The sequence below is a fragment of the Pogona vitticeps genome, chromosome 2 (genome assembly GCF_051106095.1).
Source record: "Pogona vitticeps strain Pit_001003342236 chromosome 2, PviZW2.1, whole genome shotgun sequence".
Classification (NCBI taxonomy): Eukaryota; Metazoa; Chordata; class Lepidosauria; order Squamata; family Agamidae; genus Pogona; species Pogona vitticeps.
The window spans coordinates 21,057,843-21,080,828 of NC_135784.1; the positions used below are offsets into that span (position 1 = coordinate 21,057,843).

At 43.6% G+C, this 22,986-nt stretch overlaps 2 protein-coding genes and 1 pseudogene across 2 annotated transcripts in view; all 3 read right to left on the reverse strand.

Annotated features, from left to right (window-relative positions):
- Positions 1–4,557, reverse strand: part of LOC110070371 (uncharacterized) — a 23,651-nt gene extending 19,094 nt beyond the window's left edge. Inside the window, exons 1-3 of the mRNA XM_078386819.1 lie at positions 4,455–4,557; positions 1,518–2,415; positions 6–38 (exon numbers count right to left, since the gene is read on the reverse strand). Of these exons, the coding sequence (XP_078242945.1) occupies positions 6–38; positions 1,518–2,015 (531 nt within the window). The 5' untranslated portion in view covers positions 2,016–2,415; positions 4,455–4,557. The remainder of the gene's footprint in view (positions 1–5; positions 39–1,517; positions 2,416–4,454) is intronic.
- On the reverse strand, positions 3,777–9,131 carry LOC144587177 (transcription initiation factor IIB pseudogene; annotated as a pseudogene).
- A 4,605-nt stretch (positions 9,132–13,736) lies between these two features.
- Positions 13,737–21,797, reverse strand: LOC140704019 (uncharacterized). The gene is made up of 4 exons (XM_072988483.2): positions 21,605–21,797; positions 19,517–20,302; positions 17,531–17,651; positions 13,737–16,756 (listed from the first exon to the last, which is right to left on the reverse strand). Exons 2-4 carry the CDS (start codon positions 20,192–20,194, stop codon positions 15,699–15,701), a joined length of 1,857 nt encoding a protein of 618 aa, XP_072844584.2. The 5' UTR covers positions 20,195–20,302; positions 21,605–21,797; the 3' UTR covers positions 13,737–15,698.
- Positions 21,798–22,986: the final 1,189 nt, after the last annotated feature.

Sequence of the window (22,986 nt, forward strand, 5' to 3'; positions counted from 1 at the left end):
TTTACTTTTGCGTTAAAACAGGAGGAACAGATCTCATCCTAAGAAAACAAATTTTAAAAGTATGTGGAAAACATTAAAAGCATAACTTTTCAAATTCTGTATTTAATGTGTCAGAGCTTGCCATGCGTTTAAGAAAAGTAACAACTTGAGTTTCAATGTATTAACTGAATCCATTGTTTACCATCTCTGACAGGGAGAGACATGAAAGAGTGCCCTTCTAGAAATCTTAATTATTGGGTGGGTGTACAACTATACAGAGGACAAAATGGTTAGATAGTGTCATCGAAGCGACCAACATGAATCTGACCAAATTTTGGGAGGCAGTGGAAGACAGGAGGGCCTGGCATGCTCTGTCCATGGGGTCACGAAGAGTCGGGCACGACTTAATGACTAAACAACAACACATCTTTATAGGAAGAGGTGCCCCTTATAGATCGTAGAAATCGTAGAAAAGGGAAGTTGAAAAGGGGCCTACAAGGCCATCCAGTCCAACCCCCTGCTCAAGGCAGGAATACCATCCCTACAATATGTATTGAGCTTTATTCACTCATATGATCCAACATGCTCAACCAATTCCATTACATCAGAGACAAACATAACAAATAGCTTTTGGTCACACAGAGAAGCAAAACAAACACAAAACCAAAAAAGAAGAGAAAACAAGGGTACTCTGCCATCTTTAAGACTAAGAAATTTTAGTAGTCTTGTTTTACATAACTGAAATACACCTACCTCTCTGAATTCTGCCCTATTTTAAAGTAACCAGGCTTAACGTGGCCACTTTCATTTTTGGGGGAAAACAAGCATGACACTCCCAATCCAGATTATATTTATGTATTTTATAGCTGACTTTTCTGACACAACTCCCTGAAAACCCTCAGGTATCATAGCTAGTGGCATGTTTGGGATTAGGAGTTGGTGGCTTCTCCTTTTCTGACACAAAATGAAAGCAGCCATGTTAAACATATTTTAATAATAATTAATAATAGTTTTAGAATGGTACAGCTGGAAGGGACTCTATGGATCACAAAGTCCAGCCCTGTCAAGAAGGCCCACTGGGGGAATTGAACTCCCAACCTCTGGCGCTGCAGCTAGAAGCCCAAACCAATGAGTTGCCCAACAGTTCTGTTGAAACCTACCTACAGCCCAAATAAGTTACCATATTTTTCCGTGTATAAGACACCCCCCCCCCCCACTTTTCTAATCCAAAATTAAGCAATCTAAGTGAGGATTAGCAAGTGCAGGGGGAAAGGGATCAAAGCGCTGCAGGATCGCTTTGATCCCTGCTTTCCCCTGCACTTGTTTTTGTTCTCTCCTTAACTTACTTCGGTGTATAAGACGGCCCTCACTTTTTTAGTTCACACAGTAATTTTTGATATACTCGCCACGGGACGAATGCCACATGTAACGTGATCATCAGCCACTGTTTTGCCACGGAGATGAGCAGACCTTACACCCAAAATCCTTGCGCACCCCTTCAACCTGTGGTAGGAAGCAACCCCGCACAGTTTTCCCACCTGCCCTCGGGGCCTCTCGTCCTCTCGCTCCCTCAGTAGGAAACCTTCTGCCAGGACCACGGCTTGGGCACAGGTCTCTGGGCAACTTTCATCAACCCACTCCCGCATCTCTGGGGGCAGGACAGCCAAAAACTGCTCCAGGACCACCATCTCCAGGATTTGCTCTTTAGTGTGTTTCTCTGGCTTCAGCCAGCCGTGACAAAGTTCCCGGAGCCGGGTGCAAGCCTGGCGGGGCCCCTTGCCCTCTTTGTAGCGGAAGTGCCTGAAGCGTTGGCGCTGGACGTCACCGCGGACGGCCTTCTCAGCCAAGATTTCTTCCTTCACCTTCCTCCTGTCGTCTGGGTCTTTGGCCAACAGGTTGTCAGCCAGCGGATGGGCTCTGCTGGGTTGGAGCAGGACCTGGCTTGGTTTTTCATGCCTCCGATGTTTCCTGGCATCCACAGCTCCCTCAGAAGGAGACACGGTGGCTTGAGATTCATCCCTTAATGCTGACATCATTTGCTGTGCATTTCTTCCTTCAGAGGAGGAAGACGCCGTTGCTTTTAGGAAATCGTGCAGCTGGGCTTCTCAAGGCTGTGGTGGCCCCTTCTTCAGTTCATATTTCACACACTTTGGCACGTTACTCTCCCAGATCGCCTTACGGCGCTCAGCACGGACCACATTCAGACCTTCTCTTGCTGCTTCCTCCACGTCCAATAAATCCAATCCCTCTGCTTTCACTCCCTGTTTCGGAATAGCCTCTAGCAGGAGACTCAAAGCTGAAGTCCCTCCTTGCCCGGTGGCCATTTTGTCTTCCACAGAAACCGTGGGCTAATCTGGAACCCTAAAGCCACTTAGGGTAAAAAAAATCTGTTCCCAGCAAATTGCTTGAAGGATTTCGAGCTGGACAGAATGGTTCCTGGGGGAGGGGGAATAACAGACTCATTTATTTGTGCACGTATTTTGTATCATGCCTTTCAAAGCAGCTTATAAAATAAGTTTTAAAAACATGATTAATCTACTAATTGCATTAAAATAGCACAGAAATTGAAAATACAAACAACATGAAGTACAATCACCCACCTATTATAAGGCCTCAACTTTAAAAACAGATGTTAAACTAAAAATTAAAATTCTTGATGCAAAGAAAGATAATTCTTCCAGAGACAGAGAATCAGGCAATTCACACAATGAAGGAGTAGCAATACTTGTACTAGACCACTAAGAACCCTAAGTGGTCTGAATGGATAGTTCAATGGTTTAAGTATCTGGCTGCATAGCCAGATGTTCGGAGTTGGATTCCCCACTGTGCCTCCTGGGAGAAGAGCCAGCCTGTGTAGCCTTGGGCAAGCTACACAGTCCCAAGGCGCCCTCTAGAGGAAGGGAACAGTAAACCATTTCTATGTATTCTCTGCCTGAAAAGGGTTGCCAGAAGTTAGAACTGACTTAATGGCATATGATTATTATTTTTTAAAAAATCATACAGTCTGCCAGCTTTCATGGATCAAATCCCACTTCTTCAGGCATGCACCGGTATCTTGTTGTTAGTACAGAGAATTTTAGAGTCCTAAAAATTCATGGCAGATGGATGTGTCAGACTTATCGTGGCTTCTTAGTGATAAGTTAGAAAGACTGCGTCGGAGGTATGGTTTTCAAGTGACACTTCAGTTACAGTTCATTAGATATCACACCCAGTTCCTCAAGCAAAGAAGCCCAGACACTCTGTACATGTACAGGGCAATCTCAAATAATTCTGCTCCCTGAAGGAGAGGTGTAAATGGCATTCCCTCATGACACAGTATCGAGCAGCTGAGGATAGCTAAGTTATTCAGATGCACCAGGTAGAAAAATCCACATACACTCTTGTCTCCCAAATTGTGAAAATTAAATAATAAGAAATTAAATAGGTTAACTTTTTCCCTTTTATAATACACCCATTCTGCTGCCTGATACCCCCCTCCCCATTGGCACAGATGCTTCCAAAGCAGAACTTACAAACACTTATGTCTGATTTACAGTTCCCAGAATCCCCCAGGGTAGCATGGTCAGTGTCCATATTGTTGAGGGGGAATTCTGGGAGTCGTAGTCCAAACCTTTCCAGAGCAGTAGCCATTATAAGTCTGCCAAAGAAGGGTCTTGTGGCACTTTGCAAACTGAAAATGCTTTACTTGTCCTAAGCTCACGTGGACTGCAGGCCACCAATTTTGCTGCAGTAATAAAAGAAAGAAAAGAGTAACTTTTGCAAGTTCTGCTTGGGCTAACAACTGTTTTCCCATTTCCTCAAAGGAACCCATCCTGTTAGAGAAAACATAAAGTGGGGAGAACACTTATGAATAACTCAGTTTCTGTCTAAAGTGACACCGGGGTGGGTAGGTGTTGGTAGCTGGGGAGGATGGGGGTTGTAGTCCAAGAGCTCTAGAGGGCAGTGGGGCTGAAGAAGACGGCAAGCAACGGAGATATCAGACAGAAACGGGTCTTTCTGTTTCATCGGTTTCCAAAAATCAAATCAAATGAATGAACAGAGACAAAACAGGCTTTTTTTGTGTTTGTGTGGCCACACTCCTGTAACCATCTTTTCCCGTGTCTTTCATTTAGAAAACCACTCTTAATATATATATTTTTCACATATAACGTCCAAACGGATACAGAAAGGCACGAAAACGCAACCAAACAGTGACACCAGCCGCTGGGATTTTTAAAAGTCAAGATCATAAGAACTGGAAAGCAAAATCTAAAATCAACCCATCCCTATCTCCTATATATCATTTATTCTATAAATCTCCGTACTCCACAAAGGGGGGGGGGAAGAAAGCTGGTGAAAGAATAAGGACCATTTACAAGGTGAGCTTTGTGTATCCATCGGAGATGGAGGCGCCGCTGCGCTCACACCCAACAAATTCCCAATTTAAGATCCCAGACCTCAAGGCGACGTTTCCACGGGTGTTTTTGTTTCCCTACCCTCCGACTTTTCCTGGAGCCGCAGACGCGCCTGAAGAATTCAAAACCCATTTGGGTCTCCCACAGCAGAAAACAGAGGAAATGATCTTCTATATTCTTTTTTATCCCTCGCTCTCTCTTTTAATCCATAGAGCACAAAAAGCAGAAAACTGGTGCCGCGCCTCGTGTGTCTGGAGAGCAGATTTCTGGGTTCACATTTCGCCTTAAAGGAGCCCAGTAAAGAAGCGACTCCTGCCGGGGGAGATGTTGGAGAAATTCAGATTTATATGTCCAGGAACAGCGGGGGTGGACGGAAAGAAAGAGGGGGGGGGGTCTTTCTGCCTCGCCTTTTGGGTTTTTTTGTGAGAGTAAAATGTAATCGCCTCTACTTTAAGGGCTAGTCCCACCATTGGGAGTAGACTCAGAAAATCCATTTGCTCAATGATCACTTAGTATTTATGCAAATCCCATAGATTCAGTCTGTTTCTGCAACCGCAGCCGAAGAAACACAAAAGCGTTTATTTTCCCCGAGGGTGGTGCCAGCAAATATGACGAACAGCCTTGTAGCACCTGGAAGGTGAAAACGTTTTGTGTAGCAGAAGCTTTAGGGTGGACAGCAAGCTCCCTCCACAGGCAGAAGCAAATGTACCGTATTGTGATGTGTCAGAAGAAATTGATTTTAATCCACAAAAGCTGGCATTGAAATAAATTTCTGAGTCTCAAAGCTGTCACAGTCCTTTGTGGGTTTGTTTCCATTCCCATTGATTAAGTGCGCCTGCTTTAGGACTGAGCAATTGGATTAAAAAAAGTTTCTGTGTTAAAAACAAAATTTACTGTTGCAAGTTTAGAGTAGAGTGTTGATAGGTTTGTGTTTTTCTGACAAACATGGACAACTTATTATTAGAGAAGTCCCAATCAGCAGATTTAATACAAGACCATGAAACTGTAAATATTAAAAAAATAACCGTGGGATCCATTCATTGCAATAAAAATTCAAAGGTGGGCAATTTTTTTACTGGGTCTGTGACGACTTACATATACATACACGCAAGCATTCAAGATATCCACAGCTCTTCATAGGAGGGAGGGAACAGCAAAGTTGGGGATTCATATTGCCGGACTTGCTATCAAGTCAGAATGAAGTCACACCAGTGACTCAAGTTGGACTTGACTTGGGTTTTTTTTTTTCAATGACTTAACTCAGAACCCATCCTTTCCTTCTTTTTTTCTGGAGAAAAAAAATGTCATTTTTCATAGGGACTCAGGACTTGGTACCAAAGACCCAGATTCGAGATTCAAACCCAAACACTGGCCAACATCCTTGGGAAATAGCCTAAAAGTAGGAGTTTCAAGTTTATATTGATTCAAAACAAGGGTTAGGGTTATGGTTACATTTAAGAGACTAAGGATGCAATCACACTGATAATTTGAATGGGTTATTTCCCCCCCCCCTTTTATTCTATTGATATAATAGTATGTATAGTCCTGTAGCTGTAGCATATATTCTTATGGGCCTGTTCACATGGTTGTCTTTAAAATTGGTGTGTTTCTTGCTATTGATGCTGATGCTGTAGGTTACATGTGTCATCATGTGCCAAAACAGTTTATTCAGGATGCAGTATTTGATACGTTTTTCCAAAATACGTTTTACTAGGTCTCTCTACAAAAGAAATCTTAAGTATGTAACGATAGGAAATTAAGTTTGTTGCAGTGGTTGTTAAATAGTTGCTTTCACTAAATATATATATTAAAATGCTACAAAATTACAACTTTTACACTTGGAATTTGTGCTTCACTTCCTCAAGAAGCCTTTTTTCTATCAATGTATTCGCAAAGGTTTTCACGGCTGGGATCCGACGGTTGTTGTAGGTTTTTCGGGCTTTTTGGCCATGTTCTGGAGGTTTTTCCTCACAACGTTTCGCCAGTCCTTGACAGCCAGAGAGACTGGCAAAATATTAGGAAGAAAAACCTCCAGAACACGGCCAATCAGCCCAAAAAACTTACAACAACCAACTTTTTTGTATTCATAGTGGTCCCCAACCTTGGGCCTCCAGATGTTCTTGGACTTCAACTCCCAGAAATCCTGGCCAGTGGAGGTGGTGTTGAAGGCTTCTGGGAGTTGTAGTCCAAGAACATCTGGAGGCCCAAGGGTGGGGACCTGGATAGAGAGATCTTATTTTGAGTGGTAGACTCAACAGTACAGCTTCTGTACCCCTAATTTGTAAGCAACAAACAAACAAACAAAACAAACACAGAACTCTCTGTTTCTGTAGGATTTAGAAGCAGCCTTGGAAATTTCAGAACTGTCATAGTTTGTCCTCTCGAGTGTCAAAATAAAATCTGTTAGGAAAATATCTGGAGCAGCCTTTTTGTCTGTCTAATAATGGTAAATTCAGCTATGCCAGCAACATGGATATCCTTTCTTTTGATTCATGCCATCTTGGTACTGTTTGCTTCAAATTAATTGTTAAAATCGTAATTTCATGATTTTATATATTTTATATTGTTCTGTTTTTATCTGTGTAAACCACCCTGAGTAGACATGGTCTAGAGGGGCGGGGTAAAAAAAAATTAAATAAATAAATAAATAAATAAATAAATAAATAAATAAATAAATAAATAAATAAATAAATAAATAAATAAATAAATAAATAAATAAATAAATATGGCCATTCCCCCCCACCCCAAGTCCTCTGCAGAGCCTTGTGAAGCCTTAGAGCAGTATGACAGTGGAACCAGTGACCTCGGGAGTAGGTGGGGGCTCCAACACTGGAGACATTCGAGAAAAACTTAGATCATCCCCTGGCAGACATGCTTTGATGGTATTCCTACCTTGAGCAGGGAGGTTGGACTTGATGGCCTTGTAGGTCCCTTCAAATTCACTTTTCTATGATTCCATGATAAGCCCATGTAAATAGCTGCAGCTGCATCCATGATGGGACCCCAGGTCTAATTCCACTGCTTTGCATGCAATGTATGTTGCAGCCATCTGGACTTGCATAGGGAGACCCAAGGGTGGAACAAAACCTGGACACAACATCTCTAGTGGTCATCAAACCTACGCTCATTCCCAAAGCTTTCAAGGTGAGCTTAAAATGTCTTTTTTTTTCCTTTTGGAAATTCTGGACACAGCACATATTTCTTTAAATGTTTTAGGAACACCCTCCTAGCCATGTAGACCCAAGCAGATACAAAGGCATTGTGATGTCTTCCCTTCAGGCTCTATTGCTCATATATTTTCTTGAATAATACTGTATATTTGTTCAATCAACTATATACAGTATTGAGGGGAAGTTGATTCTGTCTGCCATGCTGGCAGTTTATTTTTCATTGCATGGCCAGAGCCACTCATCATCCCACAATTTTGATACTTGGAATTCCCAGACTCATCAGAACTTGCTGTCCCCTTACCCTTGCCAATCATTATATAGTAGTTAAATCTCCATCAATTAGAAGAAGATTCTGGGTGTCTCCAGCTCAAGATGGATCTTTGCTAGCTTTGTCACTGCTGAACGTTCATCATTCAGATTCTTCATCTATGACTCTGTCACTGACTAGTGGACCCCATCTTTCTTCTCCTTAAAAGTTACGAATAAGTTGAGCTTTTGAGTTCTACAGAATTGTTCAGCTTGCAAAGATGGATATAAAGTTGGTATTCGTAACTTTTAAGCAATTGAATCAAAGCACCGCCTCCCCCCCTTTTTTTATCACACAGAACTACAATGAATGTAAAATTAACAAAATGTTGTACCAAAATATGTAGCCGGTAATGAACGGCTTCAAAGGAGGATAGTCTGGTTCATGGAGCACAGTGGCTGCTCAAGGCTCCTGCACTGATGAGGGTTGGACTAGATGGCCTTCAGTATCCTTCCAATGCTGTGGAGCAGAAACAGAAAGGTACACATCCAGCTTGTGCCCCTTTTTAAGTCACTAAGGCCAAAGGATATGGGACTGTATAGTCCTTTCTCAATTCAGCAGAGTTTTTCCAAGTTTTGATTTCTTTATTTATAGTTCCACCCATTTCCAGCATTTTCTCCAATGTGCTCCAGTGGGCGTGCGTGGTGTTGTTCCACACGCGTTTATTGTCACAACAACCTTATAAGGTAGGTCCCACAAAGCCAGAGTGACTGGCTTTGAGGTCATCAGCCAAGCTTTGCGTCTCTGTAAGCAGAAGAGTCAAACCTGCACAAGTTCCAATCCAAAACTCTAACCACTGCGCCATACAGCTCTCTTCATAAGAGGCGTTGAGATGCTTTTGGGCCAGGTTGAAAACAGTGTGGTTGGATCACAATTATGAGAAAAATCCTGAGCTGACATCTTGGGGTGCCTAGTTGAGGAAAATTTGTTTGGTTTGAAGAGAAACACTCAAGGAACAGCTCACGTATCACTTTAACCTTTTAAGAAAATCTATCTCTAGAGGCACAAGTAGCATCTGAACTTCCTGTCTATGCTTCAGGAAAACCTAAAATTGCTACATAGAGATAGAAATAATGGAAGAGACACATAAATCCTCAGATGATAGTGTGATTTGCGACGGTTCTTTGTTTTTGTAGTGTGAACGCTGCGCTTGTACATCTAGTTACCTTGGAGTAAATTCCACAGAACTCAGTGGGACTTACTTCTGAGCAGGCATATAGAGGACTGCACTGCTGAGACTGGCCAAAAGCTTCCACCTGCCTGCATGGAAATAAACGGCATAAAGATCCCTGCTAGATTTACAGCGTTTGGGGAAATGCTTTCCAATCTCCACCCCCCACACTGCACGATTTTGACTAGAACTCCCCTGTCCAGTTCATTCCACCCCCAGGCATGCTGGAGGAAGGATTCTGGGAGTTGTAGTTTTTTTAAAAAGGTGGGGGAGGGGCTTTTCCATGTTCTTTATTGACATGAATACATTTTTGGGTTGGGGGTGCCCTTTAAGTGAAGAAAGACCTTTGCTGCTCTTAGAGGTCCATGCATTCATTGCATGGAGTAGATTTTGCCGCACCAGGTATAGGATGATTCTTATACGATTTTGTGCATTTTTTATTCCTGGGTCCGAGTGTATCAGGATTAGAAGCTGGAAACTTTATAATTATAATTTTGGAGCTGAGGTCATGTATGGGCACCTGGTCCCATACAGGTTTTACAGTGCATATGGACTATACCTGTCAGATAGCTATCCAGGTCCACCCACAACCTAAGTACACATGGAGCAGGACCCCGCCACAACTACAATTCCAGCATCACTGCTTCTCCTCACAACTACAATTCCCAATGGCGAAGGGATGTCGAAAGGGGAGTAAGAGATGTGGAACTATGGCTGTTGAAGCCCCACTGCCACCCTCTGCTTCGGCACTACAACTCCCAGTGTTTATTGGTGACAGAGCAGTTCCTGGTGGGTTTAATTCTGCACACAGTGACCAGGAAAAAAAAATCACCATTTACTGAGCTCCTGTTCTGTCACTAATCTGCTCCCCAATCTCCTGTCAACTCCTCCAGACCAAAAAAAATAAAAAATAAAAATAATAAAAAAGGACAAAAAGAAACAAACAAGGAGAAAGGAAGCTTTTGATGGTCAAAGCACCTATCTATTACAAGCCGCCTGCAAAAAATTAATCGCACCATCTTTCAGAAAGATGCCACATTGGGGGTGGGGGGGTGTCTTGTGATCTCTTTCTGCCTGTCGTTTGCCTCGCAGCCCTATCCAGCGCCCTCCAAATCGCTGCAACTCCCTGGACTTCTTAAATCCCTCTCCCATGAGATGAAAATGCACTTGAGAGATCCATCGAAAATTCCTCTCCCCCCCCCCACCGCAGAGGTGGGGCAGGAAGTGATTCTAACTAAACCCCTCCTGTCCCCTCCTTCCAATCCACATGTTGCTCTCTCTAGGAACTGCCTTGTTTCACACACAAACCCCTTGCCATCTAATCCACACACTGTGGGAGCATCTTCAGCACTGTATTCCCAGCTCTTGGGAAATACCAGGACAGGAGGGGGGAGGGATAACCCCTTTTACTACAGGGGTGGGCAACTTGCAACCTCCCACATGTTGTTTGACTGCACCTCCACACCACCCGACTGGGCACTACCAATGGGGAGGAACGAGGGAGGGGGAATGAGTTCCAAAAACATCTGGAGGGTCACCTGTATCCCCTTGCTCAGTCTGTGCCCTCCCCGAACTACAATTCCCAGAGTTCCTGGGTGGACTTGGCTGCTGGATATTGCTTGCCTCGCTTTGCAAAGCTCCCCCAACTGCCTTCCACCCCCAGAACTACAGTTCCCAGAAATCCTCATTCTCTCTCCCTCTCTCAAATATATATCATTTTAACCCTCAGTGCCTTGGTCCCACAGGTGCTACTGGGCTTAAAGTTCCCCACCTAGGAGGGGCGGGAAGACAGTGACCTTAAGACCAGTTACTTCCCTCATGGTGGCAGGAGAAGGGGCATTTTGGACTTGTAGCATGAAAAAGTAACTTCCTTTCTGAGCTGAGGGGAATTGCAAAAATATCTGGTGGGCTGAAGGTCTCCCACCCTTTCTCTTGACTAAAATTTTCCCTGTGTTATCCCTGAGAGGCAAAAACATGGGAAGAATTCCCCAGCAAGACGCTAGCTGTACATTGTGCTTCTCTTGGAAAACCTCCTTCTGGTCTTTCCTTTTTAATTCCTCTTATTCCATTGTTTGCAGTTGGACCATCTTGAAATTCATTTAGCCACTTCAAGGCTGGCCCTACCATTAGGCAACGGGAGCCCCTCTCAGGCTGCCAAATGTCACAGAGAAGCAGGATGTTGTTAGTAATTTAATTTTGTTCCATTTGTATTTTCATGCCAAGAAATGACAAGGGAAGTGCTTTGGGGGGGGGGCTTTCCCAGCATTGCCTTGAGGAAAACAGGCTGCCTTTAAAGGAGGAGAGGTGTAATCTGGTTCTCTTAGCAGCAAACAGGTCGGTGGTGGTTTCAAGCTTATTTTGGTGGAAGTGGTACCTTAAAAAGGGGGGGCAGCTGTAGTACCACGAAAGAGCAGCAAATGGTTGATGCTTGAATTGGTTACTCTTGTGCGTAGCAAGTGCTGTAGTGGGTATCTTTACTACTGGTGTTATATTCACTCATATGGAGAGAGAAATCTGCATTTAAATCTCTCGTTAGAGTTATAATGATGATGATAATAATAATCTTAGAACTGCAGAATTGGGAAGGATCATTGAGTCCAATACCTGTCAGGGAAGCACAGTGGGAATTAAACTCACAAACTATGGCTCTGTTGCCAGAGAACTAAACCACTGAGCTATCTAGCAGTTGTCTTATTTAAATTAAGGAAACCCAGTGTGAAAGAGGATGAGATGGTTGGACAGTGTCATCCAAGCAACCAACATGAATTTGACCCAACTCCGGGAGGCAGTGGAAGACAGGAGGGCCTGGCGTGCTCTGGTCCATGGGGTCACGAAGAGTCGGACACGACTTAACGACTAAACAACAAGGGCAGCACTAAGTGGCATTATTCTGAATTATCCTGTATCCTCTCCGCAGACCACCACATTTCAAGATCCTCTCAGATGGCTCAGCAACATCAGCTTGAAGCCCAGTGACCTTTGCATGTGGGGAAAAAACAACCAGAGGAAAATAAGGCACTAACTTAAAAAACCCAATTGGAAAATACCTTAATCAAACTTGGAAGGAAGAGAAATAAAGCAAAGCTATCATAATAAAGAAAAATTCGACAAAGGAGCTTCTACATAGAGCCTGTACTGAGTCACTATAAGAAAAGTTCCATAACTTACAGCCTCAGGCATGGGTCTCCAACAATTTCAAGCTGAAGAAGTAGTAGTAGTAGTAGTAGTAGTAGTAGTAGTAGTAGTAGTAGTAGTAGTAGTAGTAGTAATAATAATAATAATAATAATAATAATAATAATAATAATAATAATAATAATAATAATAATAATAATAATAATAATAAAAGAAGAAGAACTACTACTACTACTACTACTCAATTTTCAGCAAGAGTGCAAGTTTAGTGTTTACGTTGTTCCAGTAGCTTTGCAGCAGCCTATCCTGGCTTCTCAACAAGGTCTGCTGAGCCCTGTAGCCCATTTGTCACCACATGCCATGGGGCTATAGCACCTGGTGCAGTCCTTGTTGACCTTGGGTGACAACCGATCTGGTATGGATTTTTGTTTATTTCCTCTCATCAGAATTGATGGTTTTGGTGGACACAGTTGGTCTGGCTTCTCAGCGGAGACCTCTCTGGCTTGGGAGGCCCTTCAGCAAAGCTCTCAACATCCCTGAAGCACACAAGCACCTCCACCTCAACAATTCATGTGCCCATGGTGAAGAAATTGGGGAAGTTAACATCAAAAGAGTAATATTTCAGGGGGATTCTTTGTCACCACTGCTGTTTAACATCTCACTAATCCCCATGTCAATAATTTTAAATAAAACTGGATTGGGCTACCATATTTCACAACAAGCTGGAAAAATCAATCATCTCTTATACATGGATGACTTTAAACTGCGTACATGCAAAAAGTTCTACAGAGATAGAATCACTGCTAAACACAGTGCAAATATTTAGTGAAGGTATCCCAATGAAATTTGGAATTAACAAATATGCAGCTCTGTCCATACACCGTGGCAAGATCCCAAAACTAGATGGAATTGAGTTAAAATGGCAATATTATAAAATCACTTTCAAGTGATTTATTTATTTATTTATTTATTTATTTATTTATTTATTTGATTTATACCCCGCCCATCTGGCCTAAAAAGTGATGAAAATTATAAATACTTGGAATACTAGACACCGTGCACACAAATGTTAAAGAACTGACAGAAACAGAACATAGCAAAAGACTACAGAAAATCTTAAAATCACAATTAAATGGGGGAAGTACAATCAAAGCCATCAACACATGGGCTATTCCAGTAATTAGATTGTTCTTGTTGTTTAGTTGTTAAGTTGCGTCTGACTCTTTGTGACCCCATGGACTAGAGCACACGAGGCCCTCCTGTCTTCCACTGCCTCCCAGAGTTTGGTCAAATTCATGTTGGTAGCTTCAAAGACACTGTCCAACCATCTCATCCTCTGTCGTCCCCTTCCCCTCTTGCCTTCACACTTTCCCAATATCAGTGTCTTTTCCAGGGAGTCTTCTCTTCTCATCAGATGGCCAAAGTATTGGAGCCTCAGCTTCAGGATCTGTCCTTCCAGTGAGTAATTAGATTACTCATTGGAATTAGATACCCAGCTGGAATAACAGAATGGACAAGAAACGAACTAGAAGAATTGGATCAAAAAACACAGAAACTTAATGAACATGCATCACACACTACATCCAAAAAGCAATGTGGAGAGATTATATTTACCACAAAAAAATTGGAGGTCATGGATTACTGCAAATACAGGAGGCAGTAGAGGAATTAAAAATAAGCCTAAATGATAATATCAGTACAAGAAAAATTACTGAAAGCAGTGAAAATGGAGAATATTTTGAAAACAACAGAAACAAAGGCTCAGTATAAGAAACAACCATTTGAAAAGAAATTAAACAGCTGGAGAAAATAATCCACTACATGGACAACACCTGAGAAATATTGATGGAAAGCATGATCATAATTCACCATGGGCATGGCTAAAGCTGGGAACCCTTAAGAAAGAAACTGAAGGATTGATTTTTGCTGCACAAGAACAAGCACTCCAAACCAAGGCATTAGTGCTAACAGCAAATGTTGACTCTGCCAAGAAAAAGATGAAACTGTGTCACACCACATTTGTGAATGTCCAAAGATTGCACAAACAGATTACAAAGTTAGACATGATAGAGTGGCAAAGTTCATGTACTGCTCATTATGCAAAAAATATTACTTTCCGGCCTCCAAAAACTCATGGGAACATCAGGTAGAGAAGGTGTCAGAAAATGAGGAAGTCAAAATCTTGTGGGATTTCCGGATCCAAACAGACACCTTGAACATAACACACCAAACATAGTGGTAATAGAACGAAGACAGGTCTGGATCATTGACATTGCAATTCCAGGGTATGCTAGAGTTGAAAATAAAGAATTGGAAAAACTAACGAAGTACAGAGACTTGGCAATTGAAATCTCTCGCCTCTGGAAGAAACACATTTCAGTGGTCCCTGCGGTCATTGGGACTTTGGGAAGAATATCAAGAAATTTCACACAGTACTATAAGCAGTTGCAGATCTCAGAAATAACACCATCAGAACTACAAAATATCAGGAACAATACTGTGTCACTATGTAACAGATACTTAAGTTTTTTGTTGAAACTTGCATCTGATATATAATACCAGTTAATGTTTTTATAATTTTTAGATTGTGCCTGGTGTTTTAAATAATAATAATAATATCCACTTATATCTAGTGGCAAATAAGGAGGCACCTCGCCAGTCAGGATTGAGCAGAGGGGTGTAATGTAACCTTCACAGATATAGATGAATTCTGAATCATACCTGCTAAAGTGAGAATATGTAAAGGACATGCGTCTGACATCAGACTTCAGTGGGTCCTCAGCATGTTGTCCCCAGTGCCTCCCATGTATAAATCTTCCCACCCAATTTCATAGTTTCATTCTCCCAACACCATTAAGGTCATGCTTATGTGGAGTGACTACCATCAATCGCCTTCTACAAACAGGCTTATAGAATGTGGCAACATCTGTGCTATAGGCTGGGCCTGATCCATTCAGCACATTCTATGGCAGGAAGCTGCCATCTTACATTTTAAACCCCATAGCCATCTCTTAAGGAAATGCTGACATTGTGCTTATATTCTGGGCAATACAAGATGACAGCTGCCCACAGCAAAATGGAGCAGAATGGTTTGGTAAAGTAATTTTTAAAAAGTATCTTCTGTATCCTAAAATGTCACCACAGAGTTATCCTTTGTAAATCATTGTATTAAACAGAATAACTGATAGGAGTTCAAACATGAATGACATTACTGTACTCATTCCCTCAGTTCATTTAATATACTGTACAACAAAAATTGTTTAAAAATGCTAAAGAAATAAAACAAAATGAGGAAAAATAAATGGTCGTAAGAAAATGATTGGCCGTATTAATCTTCATATAATCAATGCACCGTACAGCTCTGCTAATAATTATGCTATTAATAAATTTCATATTATCACTGTTGAAAAAAATAGAAATTATTCCTTCTCCAAAGGGAGAAGGGAACTGCAAGTTTCTGTTAAAGTCAGAAAAGAGAGCATGTTGTGCTTTCTCTTTCACAGGTCTTTCATGCAAGAGAGAGATTTGGTTTCTTATTCGCACATTACAAACATTTAAACTTTTTTTGTGTAGAGTGGATTCTTTCATGTTTAATAAGATTTGAGCGATGGCCAAAGCATTTGCCACACACTGGGCAGCGATACGGTCTTTCCTTTGTGTGGGTTCTCTGGTGTGCGACAATAGCCGATTTATCCCGGAAGCTTTTGGGACAGAGGGCGCACTGAAAGGGCTTCTCCCCTGTATGGATCTTCTCATGCTGGACCAGGCCAGAATTCTGTGAAAATCTTTTCCCACACTCTGAACAGATATACGGTTTTTCTCCCGTGTGAGACCTCTGGTGCTTCCGAAGAGATGAGGCGTCACCAAAACGCTTGTTGCAGTCTTCGCACTTGTATGGCTTCTCGCCTGTGTGGATCCGTTCGTGCACAATGAGATTTGCACGATGGCGGAAGGTCTTCCCACAAGCTGAGCAGGGGTAAGGCTTCTCATCGGTGTGGATCCGCCTGTGAACATGGAAAGCTGACATGGTTCGGAGTCCTTTCCCACAATCAGGACACTCGTGTGGTTTCTCTCCCGTGTGGATTCTCAAGTGTCGAATGAGGTCATACCGGTGAAGGAAGCTCTGTGTACATTCTGTGCAATGATGGGGCTTCTCTCCTGTGTGGATCTTCTGGTGAGACACAAGCCCGGCTCGCTTGCTAAAGCTCTGCCCACACTCGGGGCAAGAAAAGGGCTTCTCTTGGATGTGGGTCTTTTCGTGGGCAGTCAGAAGGGATCGTTGGGTGAAGCTCTGCCCACATTCTGGGCAGTTGAAGGGCTTCACTCCGGTGTGGGTACTCTGATGAGCCACCAGGACGTCTATCCCTGTGAAGCTCTCCCCACAATCCCAGCACGTGTACGGATTCTCCACGGAGGCTGGATGAAAACAAATGGTTTCGATATCTTCACTAATGGTGTCAGTTTTCTGCCGTTTCTTAGAAGATTCTCCTTTATCAGGATTTTGGGAAAGGGTCTGTTCTATTTTAACCGGCAGGATCCAGCTGACTCCATTTGTTTTCACTGGCAGATTTTTCGTCTTCCAAAATGGTCTCTCCTCTTCACCTGGAATAAGAAAAGAATCCTTTAAAAATAAATAAATAGGAAAAGAATCTTAACAATGTGGGATGTACGCTCCGGGGGTGGAGTGGGCGGGGAAGGCATGTTGGATCAGTTTACACACCAAAGCCAAGAGTCCTGTGGCAATTTAAAAAAATTATTTGACCTGAGGTTTCAGCACCCAACACTCTTTTTGACCTTGCTGTCTTCCAGAAGTTTGGGAGTTGCAGTTCCCAAAAACCCCAGCCAACATGGCTACTGGTGAGGGAACATGGGAGCTGAATTTCAGAGCCTCTGGAGAACAGCCCCTCCATTTGAGAGCACCCTGTCTACCAAAGCAGAGCCCTTTTTAAGCTATGAAGCTCCTTTGCACTAGAGATGCCAGAGATTAGAGCGGGGAAACTTTACATACATAGAAAAGTAGCTGCTCTAACCACTGGGTTATACATCCCATCCCAAATTCCAGGGGATCCATTCCAGGGTGGCAGACATGCCAGCTGTCATTGCCCTTGTAAGGTCAAAGAAGACCAGGTGCCAGTCTTGAAGAAAGCTAAGGGGGCTTCAAAGACACTGACGGGTCTTGCCCACATTCCCTTCTCTGTTTCATTTTCTGCTGCTCCCCAGAGTGTTGATTCCAAGGGAGCAGAGATCCTTCTGTATTTGTTGATGCATGGCCATAAGGCAGCCTTTGCTCCGACTGGCATCTCTGAGATACGCTGGACTGCAACTCCAAGGTGAAGGTCACTCCACTGGAGTTCATCCCACCCAAGAAAGCCTTACCCAGAGCAGGGATCTCAACGCTGTCCTCCTCCTTGTTCTCTCTGAAGTGCGGCCATGTGCTGGAGTCCGAGGGAGCCATCTTGGTCGAATCGGCAGACGTCTCTCTGAAAGGCCACAGAGCCTGAAACGACAGGGAGGGCCCGAGGAGCAGAAAAAAACTGGGTGAGAAACCACTTTAAAGATGCAGCCCGTCACAACATTATTCGAGGGTTGGGCAGTGCAACGGGGAGAGACCAAAAATAACAAAAAATAACATCATATTTTTGCATAAAATATTCACTGCCAGTAATTATATCTTATGAGATTTGATCTCAGAGGATGGGGAAAACCTATTGAAATGTTGAGAAATCACTGTGGTATCAAGGGGAAGTTGAGGACAATTAGGACAAGGAAATGATCCTCTGCCCATGCCCTGCCCATGCCCTAAATCATCTTCATCTCAGAACTGCAGATCTGGAAGGGACCCAATGGATCCTATGAAGGCACAGTGGGGAATCAAACTATGGTAACGTGTTCTGTATGGAGGACTTGGAACAGCATCTAGTATGGCTGAGAAGGCCAATTTGAGAGTGACAATCCCTTCCACACTGAAGACAAATACAGTCTGTACCCCGTCTAGCTCCCTGATTTTGCTGCTTTCGGGACTGCCTCCTTGCCTCGGCCTGCTGGACAAGGAGCGAAAAGGGAGATCGGAAAGAGCTTTAAAAGGGAAACGGAGATCAAAGAGCCCTTTCCGATCTCCATTTTCGCTCCTGTAAAAGTGTCTTAAACTGTTTGAAGCCTGTTTTAAATGCTTGCAATCGTTAGCCCACCTCCTGAAACCTATGCAAACTTAATTTGGTGTTGTTCTGAGTCGTTGTTAATTTTTGGTGATTTTTTGTTTTTCCCTCATTGAACTCTATTGAACTGTCCGTCCAATGCATTTCAATGAGAGAAAACAAAAAAAATCACCAAAAATTAACGACGACTCAGAACAACACCAAATTAAGTTTGCATAGGATTCAGGAGGTGGGCTAACGATTGCAAGCATTTAAAACATGTTCCAAACATTGTAAGACACTTAAAAATGAGCGAAAACGGAAGAGCTTCAAAAGCACTGAAGCCAGCTTCAGTGCTTTTGAAGTCCTTTCCGATGTCCGTTTTCGCTCATTTTTAAGTGTCTTACAATGTTATAAACCTGTTTTAAATGCTTGCAATCGTTAGCCCACCTCCTAAACCCTATCCAGCCTTAATTTGGTGTTGTTCTGAGTCGTCGTTAATTTTTGGTGATTTTTTTTATTCTCCATTGAAAGCCTTTGAATGGACCATTCAAAGGCTTTCAATGGAGAATTTAAAAAATCACCAAAAATTAATGAAGACTCAGAACAACACCAAATTAAGTTTGCATACGGTTCAGGAGGTGGGCTAACGATTCCAAGCATTTAAAACAGGTTTCTAACAGTTTAAGACACTTTTACAGGAGCGAAAAAGGGACATTGTTAAGTGAAATTCCCCCATAGAGAACATCGTTAAACGATGGGGGAAATTCCTCAAAGAAACCCATCGCTGTGTGAATTCATCGTTGTATGAAGCAATCGTTGTGCGAGGCACCACTGTATTTGAAATAGGTGCTGGAAGCGAGCTTTGCTGATACCATGGACTGCCAGAAAGATGAACAAATGGGTTCTAGATCAAATCAAGCCTGAACTATCTTTAAAAGCCAAAATGTTGAAACTGAGGCTGTTCTACTGTGGGCATATTATGAGAAAGCAAGATTCTCCTGAAAAAAAAAATAATGCTGGCAAAGGTAGAAATCAGCAGGAAAAGAGGAAGGCCAAATACAAGATGGACTGACTATGTGAAGGAAGCTACAGGTTTGAGTTTGCAAGAGCTCAGCAGGGCAGTTAAGGAAAGGAGATTTTGGAGATTGTTCATTTATACGGTTGGCATGAATCAGAAGCAACTTCATAGCCCACAATAATAACAAAACACAGGCGTAACACTCACCTGCTTTTCCCACCTCGGCTCCTCTCTGGGTTGCTGCTGCAGCAGCAGGAACTCCTCCGCCAAGGCCACTGCTTCAGGGCAGGACTCCGGCCTCCCTTCCCTCACCCAGGCCTGGATTTTTCCCGGCAGGATCGTCAGCAATTGCTCCAGGATCACCAGCTCCAGGATCTGCTCCTTCGTACGTTTCTCCGGCTCCAGCCACCGGTGGCAAAGCTCTTGGAGTCGGCTGTAAACATCTCGGGGATTCTCAGCGTCCTGATAACGGAACCGCCGGAAGCGCCTGCGCAGGGACTCTGCATCCAGATCCTCCTCTTTGACTGCCCTGCTGTGGCCCTTGTCTTTGGCCAACGGGCTTGTTGGGATTTCCAGGAGGACGCTGGGATGGAGGGGCTCCGCTTGCTGCTCTCTACGCTGAGGGCTGCAGTCCGATGCTTCCTCCGGAGACCTACTGGCCTGAGATGCTTCCCACGGGGCTTCCCAGCATCCTTGCAGCCCTCCCTCATCTTCCTGCTTCACCTGGGCAGGGGCGAATCCTTCCTGGAATTCCTCTATAGGCCCAGGCATGGTGGCGATGGGCATTTTCCCCGCACGTTTCCCAGAGTCAGGCTCTACCAGGTGCTGCTTCTCTAGCTTCACTGACTCAAGAGCAAAACACGAAATGCTTTTCTCTGCCGCCATTTTAATTTTTAGACCCAGGTTGCCTCTAGTGGGTAGGACACACTACCCACCCAAACAGCGATCTGATGCCAAAAACAGTAAAGCTTTCCAGAATCTCAAAATTTGAGCCTAGATGAAGAACAAGACAAAGGGATAGAAAGACATTTGATAGAAAGACCAGAATCAATGCAGCCAAGAAATGCTTTGTGATCTCTCCGCAGACCGATGTGTGGGAGATGCCATTCCATATGCTGTCAGGTCAGAATCAACATAACAACCTAAATGGGGCTTTGAAGGTAAGCAAAATATTTAAGGGGTGGCTTTACCAGTTCCACCCCTTGCTGAGTTTCCCTGGCTGAGCAGAGATTTGAACCCGAGTCAGCGAGGCCTGCTCCAGATTGTTCTACATCCCCCCCCCCAAATATTTTTCAATGTTTCTCCCTCTTGAACAGCCTTCCATTCCTAGTGAATCTGCCTGTCCGTGTTCATGAGTCTGACGTGTGCGAATTCTTCCTTGGTTTAAGAGGATTTTCCTCCACCTAACATCTTTTTTCCCCCCTGGTCCTGTAGTAGAGCAGCCCCTTCACTCCACAAGTTACGAGCTTGACAACTATAAGCAATTCTGCCACTTCTTCCATGGCCTGGTTCAGAGGCTACAGGCTGGTTTAAGCCATATGCTTTCTACCAAGCAAACTGGGAAGAATAGAGGGACTCGTCGCTGTCCTGCACAGAATCGCTCATCCATCATCCGTATCTTTACCCAGCCACGGAACCATGTAGAGTAGAAATTATGCCAAGTATGTAGTCTCACTCTACTATTCTGAGGATGTGGACTCGATCCCATCACGATATAACTGTTCGTCTCTAAGGTGCCACTGTGTTTTTGTCTCATCTTTATTTTCATTTTGTTTTTGCCTCCTATCATGTGGTGACTTGATGAACTACTAAGGACACCGCTGAGGTCTTCCTTTCAAGGTGTTTCCATGAAGGGCACCCAGATAAAAGAGATTCTACCTGTTTGGATTGTGGCATGCTCTGTTTTTGTATCTGTGTTCTAACTACCAATAATCTTAAAAACCCACTTCAGGTGGGTTCTTACCGTATTGCAGATGCTTTTAAAAACAATATTTTGACCACTAAGAGTATGTATCACAATTTTAAATATATATATATAAGCAAGCTTTTGAAGGCAAAAAGTGTGGCTTGCATAATTATGTTGTAAGCTGCCCAGAGAGTGCTTTTGCACTATGGGACGACATATAAGTTCAAACAACAACAACAACGTCCACAACAGTAGCCCACTTGGGGACAAACAGCCTGCTAGGTAACCATCCTTCAGAAAGCTGCCCCCCAAGGGATCTGTGATCTCTTTCTGCCTCCCAGCCCTGCCCAGCGCCCTCCAAATCACTGCAACTCCCTGGTACCTCTTACCCCTCAAACGAGATGATTTTTCCTGGTTCCTGAAAAAAATGAACCTGAAATATCAGCCAAAACTGTGCCCTCTCCCCCCGCCCTCCCCTGAGTGAGGCGGGGCCGGAAGTGGCTCAAAAATAACCCTCTCCTCCCCTTCCCAAATTCACATGCGGGTCTCTCTAGGAATTGCCTTGCTCCACTCCTCTTCCTCGCCTCCCCCCCCCCACTTCTCTTGCCAACCCACCCAGCATGGGAGCATCCTCAGCGCTATATCCCCAGCTTCTGGGAGAAACCAAGACAGGCAGTGGAAAGTAGGGGAGATCAAACTCTCCCCTCCAGATCTTTATTACAGCGGGTGGGCAACGTGCGGCTCTCCACATGCTGTTGGAGAGTGTGTCCCATCAGCATAATCGGGCGCTACCAATGGGGAGGAGCGATGGGGGGAAATCAGTTCCAAAGGCATCTGGAGGACCACCCGTTTCCCCCCCTCCTCTGTTCCGTTGTAAAGCTCCGTCTGTGCCCTCCCCCAACTACATTTCCCAGAGTTCCTGGTAAATCTTGGCTGTTGGAAACAAAGGACCTTCCTTCCATTCCCCATTGCAAAATTCCCTCTCCTGCCTCCCACCTCAAAACTACAAATCCCAGAGTTCCTCGGAGCTCGGCCCAGTGTTTTTAGTTTCCCATTATTAAATCATGAGGCAAAAGGGGATGACAGGAGAGAAATTACAGTACAAGTCACACACACACACACACACAGAGTATAATTGTCGTGGGGTGCTTTGGGTCTTTAAATTCCCCACAAAGACATTAAGGAGGGCAGGGAAGATTAGGTCTTTAAGAACAGTGACAAAAAGTTACTTAAGTCCTAAGCTGAGGGGAATTGCAAAAATATTTGGTGGGCTGAAGGTTTCCCGCCCTTAACCGGGAATTTACACGGGTTACCTTGAGAGACAGACAATAACAGGAGAGGAAATCTGCAACAATATGTTAATTGTTCAACAAAACAAAACCTCTCTGTGGCTTTTGGTTTTTAATTTCTGTAATTCCATTATTTGTAGGTGGATCATCTTGACATGTTTATATTAATTTAGTCTTCTCAAGGCAGGCCCTGTCGTTAGGCAAAGGAAGCCCCTTTCAGGCTGTCAAATATCATAGAGGAGCAGGGCTTTAATTTAGTTAACAATGGCATTTTGTGGCAAGAAACAATGAGGGTAGGTGCTTGAAGGGCTTTTCCAGCATCACCTTGAGGAAAACAGCCTGCCTTTTGAGGAGAAGTGCAATTTGGTTCTCTCGGCAGCAAACTGGGGGGTTCAAGGTAACTTTCCTTGCAGTGGTATCTTAAAGTGAGGAGCACATGTGGGGTCACAAAAGAGCAGCAAATCCTTGATTCGTCTTGTGCT